General features: G+C 54.7%; 7 protein-coding genes across 8 annotated transcripts; 2 read left to right on the top strand and 5 right to left on the bottom strand.

Moving 5' to 3' along the window:
* Nucleotides 1-223: 223 nt before the first annotated feature.
* Nucleotides 224-1030, bottom strand: H310_04358 (hypothetical protein). Its single transcript, XM_008868677.1, has one exon. It carries the CDS (start codon nt 960-962, stop codon nt 315-317), a length of 648 nt encoding a protein of 215 aa, XP_008866899.1. The 5' UTR covers nt 963-1030; the 3' UTR covers nt 224-314.
* A 1605-nt stretch (nt 1031-2635) lies between these two features.
* H310_04357 (hypothetical protein) lies at nt 2636-3399 on the top strand. The gene has a single exon (XM_008868676.1). It carries the CDS (start codon nt 2756-2758, stop codon nt 3305-3307), a length of 552 nt encoding a protein of 183 aa, XP_008866898.1. The 5' UTR covers nt 2636-2755; the 3' UTR covers nt 3308-3399.
* Nucleotides 3400-4333: 934 nt separating this feature from the next.
* On the bottom strand, nt 4334-5233 carry H310_04356 (hypothetical protein). Its single transcript, XM_008868675.1, has one exon. The coding sequence runs from the start codon at nt 5166-5168 to the stop codon at nt 4389-4391; it is 780 nt and encodes a 259-aa protein (XP_008866897.1). The 5' UTR covers nt 5169-5233; the 3' UTR covers nt 4334-4388.
* Nucleotides 5234-6303: 1070 nt separating this feature from the next.
* H310_04355 (hypothetical protein) lies at nt 6304-7122 on the bottom strand. Its single transcript, XM_008868674.1, has one exon. It carries the CDS (start codon nt 7085-7087, stop codon nt 6458-6460), a length of 630 nt encoding a protein of 209 aa, XP_008866896.1. The 5' UTR covers nt 7088-7122; the 3' UTR covers nt 6304-6457.
* A 466-nt stretch (nt 7123-7588) lies between these two features.
* H310_04354 lies at nt 7589-8377 on the top strand. 2 transcript variants are annotated; one of them, XM_008868672.1, is made up of 2 exons: nt 7589-7847; nt 7899-8377. In XM_008868672.1, the coding sequence occupies exon 2, from the start codon at nt 7908-7910 to the stop codon at nt 8235-8237; it is 330 nt and encodes a 109-aa protein (XP_008866894.1). In that variant the 5' UTR covers nt 7589-7847; nt 7899-7907; the 3' UTR covers nt 8238-8377. The 2 variants fall into 2 exon arrangements, with proteins under 2 accessions (XP_008866894.1, XP_008866895.1); XM_008868673.1 differs by having other exon boundaries at nt 7617-7847; nt 7896-8237.
* H310_04353 (hypothetical protein) lies at nt 8350-9032 on the bottom strand (the record flags this gene model as incomplete). The annotated part of the gene is made up of 1 exon (XM_008868671.1): nt 8350-9032. The coding sequence occupies exon 1, from the start codon at nt 8992-8994 to the stop codon at nt 8350-8352; it is 645 nt and encodes a 214-aa protein (XP_008866893.1). The 5' UTR covers nt 8995-9032.
* Nucleotides 9033-9465: 433 nt separating this feature from the next.
* Nucleotides 9466-9867, bottom strand: H310_04352 (hypothetical protein). Its single transcript, XM_008868670.1, has one exon. It carries the CDS (start codon nt 9809-9811, stop codon nt 9497-9499), a length of 315 nt encoding a protein of 104 aa, XP_008866892.1. The 5' UTR covers nt 9812-9867; the 3' UTR covers nt 9466-9496.
* Nucleotides 9868-10224: the final 357 nt, after the last annotated feature.

The raw sequence follows: 10224 nt of genomic DNA, 5'->3' as shown, positions 1-10224 counted from the left end.
TGGCCCTTCGACGCGTGTCGACGACAGGCCAGACCATGCACGGCCGTGACTCGAGTCGTCGGGCTGTTGGCGCTTGATTGCACTGGCGAGAGAGCCAACCTGACCGCGGTCGCATGCGAACCGAAGCGCAAGCATCATCGCCATGGCGTTCGATACCACTCAGGTTATGCAGTGGGCTCCAAGGCTTGCTCTAGCCTCAACATGGCTCATGTGGTTGCATGCGACGACGATGGAAAGGGCAACGTCGAAGAAGTCGAGTGTGTACGCCGACCACACATGGAAACATTCAATTAACACGCAGCTCCCGACGCGGGTTAATCAATAATGTACGGCACCTTGATTGCATCCGCTTGGCCGTTGGCGGCCAGCGACGTGAGAAGCTCTGTGAGGGCTTGGCGACGCGCTGCCTCGTCTTCATCGCCCTGCACCTGGGCCACCAGGACGTTGTCCGCTTTCGCCTTGGGAAATGGCAGTTCCTTGTGATGAAGGTTGGACGACCCGTGGCTTTTGGCCGCCTTAAGCTTGAGCAGCTGGAGTTGCTTTTCCTTGTCGAGTTCGCCCGTGGTCATGGCGTTGTGCTTGGCCTTCATGAGTTCGAGTCCGAGTTGAAGCACCTTGAGGTTGTCAACGGCATCTTCTTCTCCGTGGATGCTGGGCACATGAGCAGCGCGTGGAGGAGGGAGTTGGGCAGGGCTCGATTCAACCACCGACGCACCTACCGACGCGTTTGTCGTGGACGCGTTCGGGTTGTACAGAGCCAGGGCGGCCACTGTCCCGACGACGGCGAGGGACGCGATCGCCAGCACGACCTTCTTGTAGTGCTTGATCGACCGGTCGCCGGGCTGTTCGTACGTGGGCGTCGGCATCGTCTCGTCCTCGTCCGGGAGGTGCGGCGTCGACGGCAGGTTGAGCGACCGGTTCATGGACGGCGACTTCTTGGACCCCGAGGCAAACTTGAACATCGCGGTCGGCTCCTGTGCGCAAATCGGGAAATGTGCGCTGCGGCCTGGCTTGCTGTCTGTGTCTGATAACTCGGCGGGTGCGGCAGCTACTTCACACGTGGTGCGATTCATGTGGTGGCGAGGAATTCGCTTAGCCGAGGTCTGTAAACAGAGCCGCCCCATCTCGAGGGAGCCGCCGCCTCGCGACTCGATGCGACTCTACTCGATTCTTTGCGTTTGTCGGTGTCTCGTGGAGGCCGCGCTCCTCGCGAAACCCCAGCCAGGTTGGTATGAAATCGTCCGTCGATAGTTTGGTGCGACACTCCATTGTTCGACGACATGTTGTTTAGAGGAATTGCTCGACTTTGCATCCCACTTCAAAGTGCAACTGCGAGTCAGGACAGGACGATCGGGGGAAATCGCCCGGTCGCTACGATGCCATTGCTGGGGTTGCAGGGACGGGGGGCCGCCATGTGAAGAGGAAGCACCCCCCCCCTTTCTCGTTCGCCCATGCCCCCGAGAGGCATGCCATGCGTGCGGTGCATACCAAGCATAGGGTCGTCGTCCCCCAACGCTCTAGCTCTCGCGTCACCTTGCTTTACACAGTTTTGACCGTCTGCAACCTCGTGGCCAAGAGCGCGGCCCCGGAATCGTTCCTCATGAACGAACAGGCGGTGGTTGGGACATTACCCATTGGGGCGCAACTCAGAGCGATACCGCATGGGCGCGCCGAGCGCGTTGGTTACAATTGTTGGGCTGAGGTGCCAATTAGAGCTGGACAATGGAACCTCCTCATGCTTTCATCGAGCCAGGACGAGTCGACTACAGTTTACATTGGCTTCACGACGTGGTGTGCTATCGTTGTGTCGCATCCAAGTCGGTGATGCCGACGTTTGTGCCTGCTGTTGCTGAGACCGCATAGGGCGATTCTTGCCCGTGGACCATCCTGCCTTGTGGTGGTTCGTCCATGGCCACGTGAGCATGGCGCCTTGGTGCAGCCATCGTGGGCAGATTGATGATGTAGCCACTAGCCGACACGCAGCTTTACCACTTAAATATGCAGGCCAGGCACGCCCCGTTCGTTCTTGGGCCCATTGCCGCGTTCATGTCAGTGGCTGCCGACGCCAGCCACGTCGACCTGTCCACCTTATGTTTGTATAGATGCCAACATCCAGACAACAGACTGGTTTCGACCGGAGGTCGCAACGAGCCTTCGTTTTTACATCGGCCGACCGATGGGGAAGCGGCATGGGGCCGAGTCGTGGACCCGACTGCCGTGTGTGTGCACAAACACCAGTCTCGTGGGGCGTTCGAGTCGTTCGCGCGTCCTCCATCGCGTTGAAATCCATTTATCGTGGCGACTTGCACCAGGACAAGAACGAATCACACTGTCCAGACCACAATGTACCGCACGAACGGCTGGGCCGCGCGGCCAAAGCGCGTCGCAGGAACACAAGTTCTGAGTGTCAGTGCTGTTTGATTCCCAGCAACGTTTTGGCTCACTTCAGCATTGCCTCGAGGTATGCAATTCAGTGTAGCACCCACAGCATAGGCTGGCGTAACGCGCAGGCAGCGGAAACGATGCGCAGCCGGCGCGCACGCTGTGCCTGGAAGCAGCGAGCGGAAAAGAACCAACATGGCACGAGTGTGTCGCTCGTTTCCGATTCACTAAAGGTGTCGTAGCTCAGGCCACTGGATCACAAGTCCCGTTCATTTTTCGGCACTTTTTGTGAAAGCCAGTGGAGACTGCCTCAGCCATTGCATGTCTTTATCAACGTGCCTGGCCACGCACTGGTGACCACCCCATTCTCTCAATGTCGACCCAACAACCAGCCCCTGCCTACGGCACGACCGAGCCCCTCGTCGGCGCGCCGAACGGTGTGCCGATAGCCCTCGAAGGTCAATGGAAGGCAGACATTTTTGCATGCTTCGCGGACTGGTGGCCCAACTGCGCCATGTCGTTTCTGTGCCCGTGTGTATCTCTGGCCCAAACGCTGCACCGCATCGGTGCGTACTCGTACTGGGCCGTGCTCGGGACATTTGGTGTTCTTTACACGTTGATGGCCATCTCGGACTTCATTCAATTGACTCGACCGAATGCCGACGACGGCTCGTGGGGCCCTGCCGACTCGTGGGCGTTTGTGTTCATCCTGCTCGGGCTAACGAACGTGATTCTCGTGATGAGTGCGCGAGCGACCGTGCGCAACTTCCACCACATTCGAGACGCATCGATTTGCGAGGACTTTTGGTGCGCGCTGTGCTGCCAGTGCTGCGTGGTCGCCCAAATGGCGACCCAAGTGCACTCGTACGACTCGGGCGAGTGTCGATTCGGTCCCAAAGAAACTTTGCCTGGCTATCGCGTGTAGTAGATATGTGTATTTACTCTCCTTTGATCTGTGTGTTTTGGATTCGTGAAGATGGCATGGGAATCGTGTGCACGACGGATCTCGGCGGATCGCGATGTTTTCCATGACCATCCTCCACGAGCGTACACAACGCATAACGAGCTGCCGCGACCGGACGCGAGGAATGAGCCACGGAGAGCAAACGGAAAGGTGGCTCGGCCCCTCCGACGCGACTCCCACAGATAGGCGCATTTCTGGCTCGGGTAAGGTCCAGCGAAAATCGCCATGCACTCGAATCCGGTGCAGCACACGCGCATTTCTCATTGCTGCATCGGCGGACATGGCTAAGGATTCACATGCTTCATCCCCTTTCGCACATGACCCCCCCGCGAGACATCCTCTCCACGGGACAGCCAACGACAATCTGTCGCCTTGGGCCTGGCAGCAGTGTCAGGACCAGGCCACTTCAGGTTGCTTGGAGGGGAGCGGGTTTTCTCTCGACCAACACCGACACAACCGAGTAGGTCCTTACGCCTGCGTCATGCACGTCGATAGATAGCAGCAATGGCTTCTCCAACAGCAAAATGCCCGTCATGGCGATGCAGTTCAGTAAACCCCAGAAAATGCCGAGATGCTTTCATCCTGAAATGCGTGCAGGCCGAATAGAATCCAATTCATTAAAATACGCCAATTTCATTGGCTATAATAATGAGAATTTTTGTCAGAATCACCCTTGCTTTTGTATCTGAATTGGTAAAAGAGAAAGACATTTCTGAGGAGATATTGAAGTATACAGGTGTTGGAATTTCATAAACATATCATGTTATAGAGGTGGTCTGCATTTATGGGGGTGTCAGCTTTGTTGACGGGTTCACCGTACAGGCCACTGTCGTGATGAGGAGAGGCCGACGTTCGACGAGGGGCTTTCATCGTGCGTGTGTGTGTGATATAGCTGCCAGTGATGGCCAACACCCTTTACGTACACGACGCTGCATGTGACTCGACCGCGTGCAAGGGTATGCGCTGGCCGGCTACGGGCCTACAAACGCTCAAAGCACACCAAATTCGTTTTACGGGACTAATTGACATGGACAAGGGAACTTCATGGCCTGGAGCGCTTGAACTCGAATACAGCTTCGAGAATGCGAATGTCTGCCATCGACAGGTTGTACCAACGATGCGACATGCACTGAAGCCGCCGCATCGATCGATGAAGCACGGCCTCGAGGTGGTCGCAGATCACACGCTCCATCTTGTGGCGCACGCCAACGTAGTCGAACTGAATACGCATCACTTTATACACGGTCATGGCGGGCGACTGCCGGAGTTCCCAGCCGTCCGTGAGCGGCCCGCGCCCGCTCTTGGTGCATGTGTACGTGCTGGGGTCCCATGGACTGTTGAGGGTTTGAGTTGGATGTAGTGGCCGGTGAATATGCAGCACTTGCACCGTTCGACGGTGGAGATCTTCCTTAGACAGACCAAGGGCGTTCTCGTGCTCGCAGTAACCAGGAAGATGCACGGATTCGCACGTCACAACAAACTTGGAGTTGGAAATGAGCGAGGATGCACTGGTCAAGTACGACGTGCTCGTGGGGTACGAATTCCAAGTCTCCTCGACCAACGTCGTGTGCCCGTGGGGAAGCAACGCTGAAAGCATCGCGGGAACGTCCTCAAACGTGTAGCACTTCACAGTACACTGGCCGTGAGTTCGCGGAATTGGTTGCCCCGACACAGTCGACGTCAAGCCGAGGTGGCCATCGCGGTTGTCGTACGGCTCGTTCTTCAGAACTCGGACGTTGTCTGCCAGTGTCATGTACAGCTCGGCAATCTGAAACTCTTCGACCTTCATGTGCAAAGGAATGCGAAACTCATGAAGCAGCATGTTGTTCGGGCTTGAGGGGAAAAACTGCGCTGGAGGTCACGGCGCGATTGTGTTCGATGTTGCCGTTATGGCGCTGCGACATGGCACGGGTGCCAGTTTGAGATACTCTTGGGATGAAAACGCTGGGATCGTTGGGACTCAATGGGAGTGTATGTATAATTACTATATTTGTATAGAAACATGGAAGGAATGATGGCGTCATCCCAGAAAACCAAACCGAACCCAATTGGCGCCGACATGGTGAGACATGCCGGGGGATTTTCCCATTGAGCATGGACTGTGCCTCTTGGCAACGGATATGATATCTCCGACTGGATTGGCTTATTCGTGGCACAAACGTTAATTCCATGCGTTTCATTGGTCAAAAAGCTGCCATTTCCACCTCCTCCAACAACATCGGAACGTCAAGGTACTTGTCGTGGAAAGAGGCAAGAATGACCAGAGCCAAAGAGGGAATGGGCAGCCACTTGAGCTGGTGGAACCAGTGAGAGTGCAGGGTCCTGGTGATGGGACCACGGCCTATACGATGCAGCGTCCGCCGCTACTACTCGACGACTTCACCCATCGTATCGTTGAAACATGGCAACCAGCTGCGAGGTTTCTTATTCAGTGCGTATGATCTCTTGCCCCCATTCTTTGTGTGCGTGCTGATAATAGGCAATTGTTGGTACAAGTACTGAAGAAGAAAATTGCATCGATCCTCTGTTTTACGCTATCGCAAGTTCAACACTAGATCGCGCTCTGTGTTCAGCTCGAGCATGAATCCGCCGGATGTTCTGGGTCTTGGCTGCCGCTGCTACAGTGTGCTAGACCGCACGAGAACTCTGGAGGAGAACGTCTCTGGAGATAGCCCGTCGCTTGTGAGGTAGGAGGGCAAGCTCGGTGTGCGTGTTGGTTGCAGCATGCGAACTTCGATCGACGAAAACATGGGCACATCACCAGGGCTTCGCGGTTTGCATAGACGAATCACTGTTAGCTGCTTGTTATCGGACGTGGGGGCGAAGTTGGACCGGTGCCACAAAACTTCCGACTTCAATTTTTCTTTGGACCTTCGGATTAGCTACAATATTTCTGAATTTCACTACTTTCAAACAAAATGGTTTCCATGTTGTCAAGAGTCAGAATACAAATGTTACTGCATACTACTAGCAACAAGGAAATATATTTTTGTGTGAAAGGCGTGAAATTCTGAAATATTGTAATCCACTATAGTATGTGTTCGGTAATTTTGATGCTAACATTGCTCAACCCCTCCTGTGGACAAGAGATCATATCTTGCCGAGAGATATCTAGAATTGATAACCAGGCAAGGTGTCCTTGGGGCTGAACGTACATTCGTTGGGCGTGTACGCTTCTGCATGGGTGGCCATTTGAGCCATGACGCAGCACGAGCACCAGAACGAGCAGCAGCAGTCTTCAATATCCGACCCGGGGATCTGGAATGCAGTGCGGAAACGCTTGCGCACGACCATGACCAAGACAAGGGCAAGAACTTGAATGGCGAGCGACAACCAAGACCAAACGAGAGATACCGAAGAGTACACCCATCCAGACGAGGAGTACACCATCGTGGCGCTTGTGGTGGACTGGAAGATGTACAGCACAACTTGCGCGAGGTAGAGCGCCCCGTACACGAGCAGCACATTGTTGAACGTGTACATCCCAACGCGATGCAACGTTTGTGCGAGGGAGATGCAGGGGCAGCACCACGTCATGAGGCAGTTTGGAACCAAGTCTGTACAGCATGCGAAAATATCAGCTTTCCATCGGCCCACGACCAAGCCGTTCTGGTCAACGCCAGGCTGCATCGAAACTTCAGGATTCACCGGGACCGCCATTGGTACGGCGTCAGCTTGGTCAGCAGCGCAATCGGCCTTCACTAGGGGCTGGTCCTTGTTGGTGGGGGATGACGAGCTCATGTGCAGATACCGAGATTGAAAATGACGTGGATGGCAATTGGCGAATGCGACAGGTGATAGTTGTCGGGAGGTGTCCATTGTTACCGCGGAATTGGCCGAAATCAAGAAAAACTTGGATATTTTCACGAAAATTTGGACGTAAAATCGGAATTTCATACCATTTTGATCAGTTTGATTGGCCTAAATAGGCAAGTATTTCACGTTGATTGGCCAAAAGTCACATGCGTTACTAATCAAAATCTTCATCGTTGTGGGTGTTCTTGAAAGTAGCGAGGCTTGCGTCGACGACGCATGCAAGACATGTGCCTGGGCAGGGGCACTGCAGAATACTTTCATCACATTGTTGGAGCTAATGGAACCAAAGACTGCTGCGGCCGAGTGCGCACAAGGAACACAGCATCAAAAGAGCAACGCACATGACAATCGCATCCACCCTGTTTAAAACACACTTGAAGTGTTTCAAACATGCCGGGTGATAAAAATACATTTCCGTGCATTCTCGTCGAGGCGACCAACACTCTCGCCCACAATTCAGTCGTAGGCACCGTGCGGCGGTTGCCAGTGTCCGAGGGCCGTGGGCCCGTCGTAAAGCTGCTCGATGGGGTCCCTGGCCGGTCTGGTCACGCGCATCATAGTTGCAGTGGATCCTCGTTTGTCGGCATGGAGAAGGTATGATTTGCCAGGGTTGTGAACGAGATCCGCTTTACTTTGCAGTGGTTTTCCGGCCAACTCCTCCGCTCGAACGGCGAGCTAACGACCTGTAAGCGCAGTGAATCAACCACGATGCTGGATCTTCATTTGGAGATAGTAGGAGGGGCACATGCGTTGGCTTGTCGAACGAAGGACTTTCAGTAGATATGCGTCGATGAGAAGGCTATACTACAAACTTCATGCATGGCAAAATACACTGCGACGTGACTTGACCTGTCCGCACCTGGTGAGCGGCCATCGCGAGTGCATGCATGCCCTGTGGACATGGGCCGATGCTGGCCTTCAACTCTTGGCTTGCCAAGGCGACCCTGCATCGTTGAACGACGTGATGCGAGACGGTCGCGATGCAGACACCGCTACTGCAGCCAGTTCGATGCAAAGCAGCCTTCGGGGATTCCATGGCCACAATCGTTACTACCTGCTCTGCCATTCAAGCTGAATGAAGAAGGTCCCTTATCAGCGATAAGTGCTGGCCTTTCCAGGGGTTCAGGCTGTTCTGCACATGCGAGCCATTACATGGTCTTCGATAGAATATGCATTAGGTACACTGCTTAGAACTCGTAGCCAGGCAGAGTGTCCTTGGGGGAGAACGAGCACTGGTTGGGCGTGTACGATTCCGTGTGCGACGCCATCTGAGCCAGCACGCAGCACGAGCAAAAGAACGAGCACGCGCAGTCTTCGAGCTCCGACCCGGGGATCTGGAACGCCTTGCGGACGCGGATGCGAATCAACATAAACATCACGAACGCCGCCACCTGCACGGCCAACGCAATGTACCACCAGAACGTGGCCGCCGCAGACACGACGGGGTACCCGAAGCTGTTGAGCGACACGGTCGACGTCGCCGACATTTGGATGATGTAAAAGATCAAGTAGAGCAGGTACATGGCGCCAAACACCATGAGCACCGTGTTGAACGAGTACATGCCGATGCGATGCAGCGTCTGGGCCAGCGACACGCACGGGCAAAACGTCGCGAGGAGGCAGTTCGGCACGAGGTCGTTGAAGCACCCAAAGATGTCGGTCTTCCACTTGCCCAGGACGAGGCCATTCGCGTCGACGTTGGCGCCGAGCGGGACGGACGCGACGTCGATTTGGACAGCGGCCGGGACTTGGTCGTCCGCGGCCTTGTCGACCGTGGCCACGTAATTGTTGGTAGGGCTCACGGGGGTCGTTTCCTTGGGGGTCGTGCTCATGTTGGACGTGCAGGCAAATTCGAGGAATGAACTGTGGGGGGCGGTTCAGTGGAGTGGGGGGCACAAAGGAGTCCCATTGAAATGGTAGAGGGGGCATCGTTCCAGGTGAACACGGTGCATGCGAGGAAGCGCAAGAGAGCATCGTTGTCGATCGTATGTCGGTATGGGCGCGTAGTGGGAGGCATTCATTCAACCTGATATTGCTCTTGGCTTCCAACGTCCTGCGACTGCCGCCTGCGTGAATTTGCGAGCGTGCTTAAGGCGACCAGACTTTGCGACATTTGGTGGAATGAATGGCATCGTGTGCGCGGCAGTAAAGTTTGTTGGCGTACAAAGATGGCAGTAGCTGTGCCGCCGATGATTCGCCTGGACCCATCTTTGTTGGCCTCTCCACAGCATGAATCGACGATGTCTATCGCCAAGTCTACCAACCACGACATGGAACTGTTCCAACGCGTACGTATGGAAAGGCTTGGGCACGCATTTGAGCATTCAATTGAAACTAGAGATGCTGGGTAGAGTCCGCCTTCTGTTGGTAGCGCCCCCCTCTGTCCCCTCGACATACGCCAACGAATGCGACAGCGGCTCGCTCACATGACCTGGAAAGACGAGATTGTCGAGGCAAGCGGCCAAGTGCACGAAAGCGTGGGCAAATACGTGGCGATCCCTTGCTTCGATGAAGCACAACACGACGAAACCTGAAACACCACCCTACTTGGGTGCCAGCCACCCCGTTAAGGAGAGCGACCGTAATGGGGTCGCTCGTATCAGCTTGGCTGAATTCACGCAGACGACTGTCACATGGCAACAACGCCATGAAGAATTTGGTATGGTTCTTACAATTGCATAAAAGGGTAAAAAATACCCTTCACGAACAATGCGTACACGAGTTGTCATCGGATTAGCTGGAATTATCCGGATGATCTAGAGAATTTGGATAATATGTACACAAAAATGGAAAATACACATATTCATCCAATAATTACAACATACAGCTCCAGTATATCCGCATGAATATACTTCTGATATCGCGGCGAATGCATGTCTCCCATTACATGCCACCTTACGATCGACAACGACGGTCTCTCGACTTCTTGTGCACCATCTGCACACACCTGGTACGATGCCACCTCTACCAACCCGTCGGAACTGGTGTGCCTCCCGCCCCTGGCGACTATAAGACCCAGCAACCTGCCCCATTTTCCAATTTGCCAGCACGTCCACCATGAG

Source organism: Aphanomyces invadans (genome assembly GCF_000520115.1).
Source record: "Aphanomyces invadans strain NJM9701 unplaced genomic scaffold supercont1.7, whole genome shotgun sequence".
Taxonomy (NCBI): Eukaryota; Oomycota; class Saprolegniomycetes; order Saprolegniales; family Verrucalvaceae; genus Aphanomyces; species Aphanomyces invadans.
This window is presented reverse-complemented; position numbering and strand designations above follow the sequence as displayed.

Bases quoted from the DNA above. Each gene is read 5' to 3' on its own strand.
- H310_04352 (XM_008868670.1), bottom strand. From the start codon at position 9,811: ATGGCGTTGTTGCCATGTGACAGTCGTCTGCGTGAATTCAGCCAAGCT.
- H310_04358 (XM_008868677.1), bottom strand. From the start codon at position 962: ATGTTCAAGTTTGCCTCGGGGTCCAAGAAGTCGCCGTCCATGAACCGG.
- H310_04357 (XM_008868676.1), top strand. From the start codon at position 2,756: ATGTCGACCCAACAACCAGCCCCTGCCTACGGCACGACCGAGCCCCTC.
- H310_04354 (XM_008868672.1), top strand. From the start codon at position 7,908: ATGCGTTGGCTTGTCGAACGAAGGACTTTCAGTAGATATGCGTCGATG.
- H310_04355 (XM_008868674.1), bottom strand. From the start codon at position 7,087: ATGAGCTCGTCATCCCCCACCAACAAGGACCAGCCCCTAGTGAAGGCC.
- H310_04356 (XM_008868675.1), bottom strand. From the start codon at position 5,168: ATGCTGCTTCATGAGTTTCGCATTCCTTTGCACATGAAGGTCGAAGAG.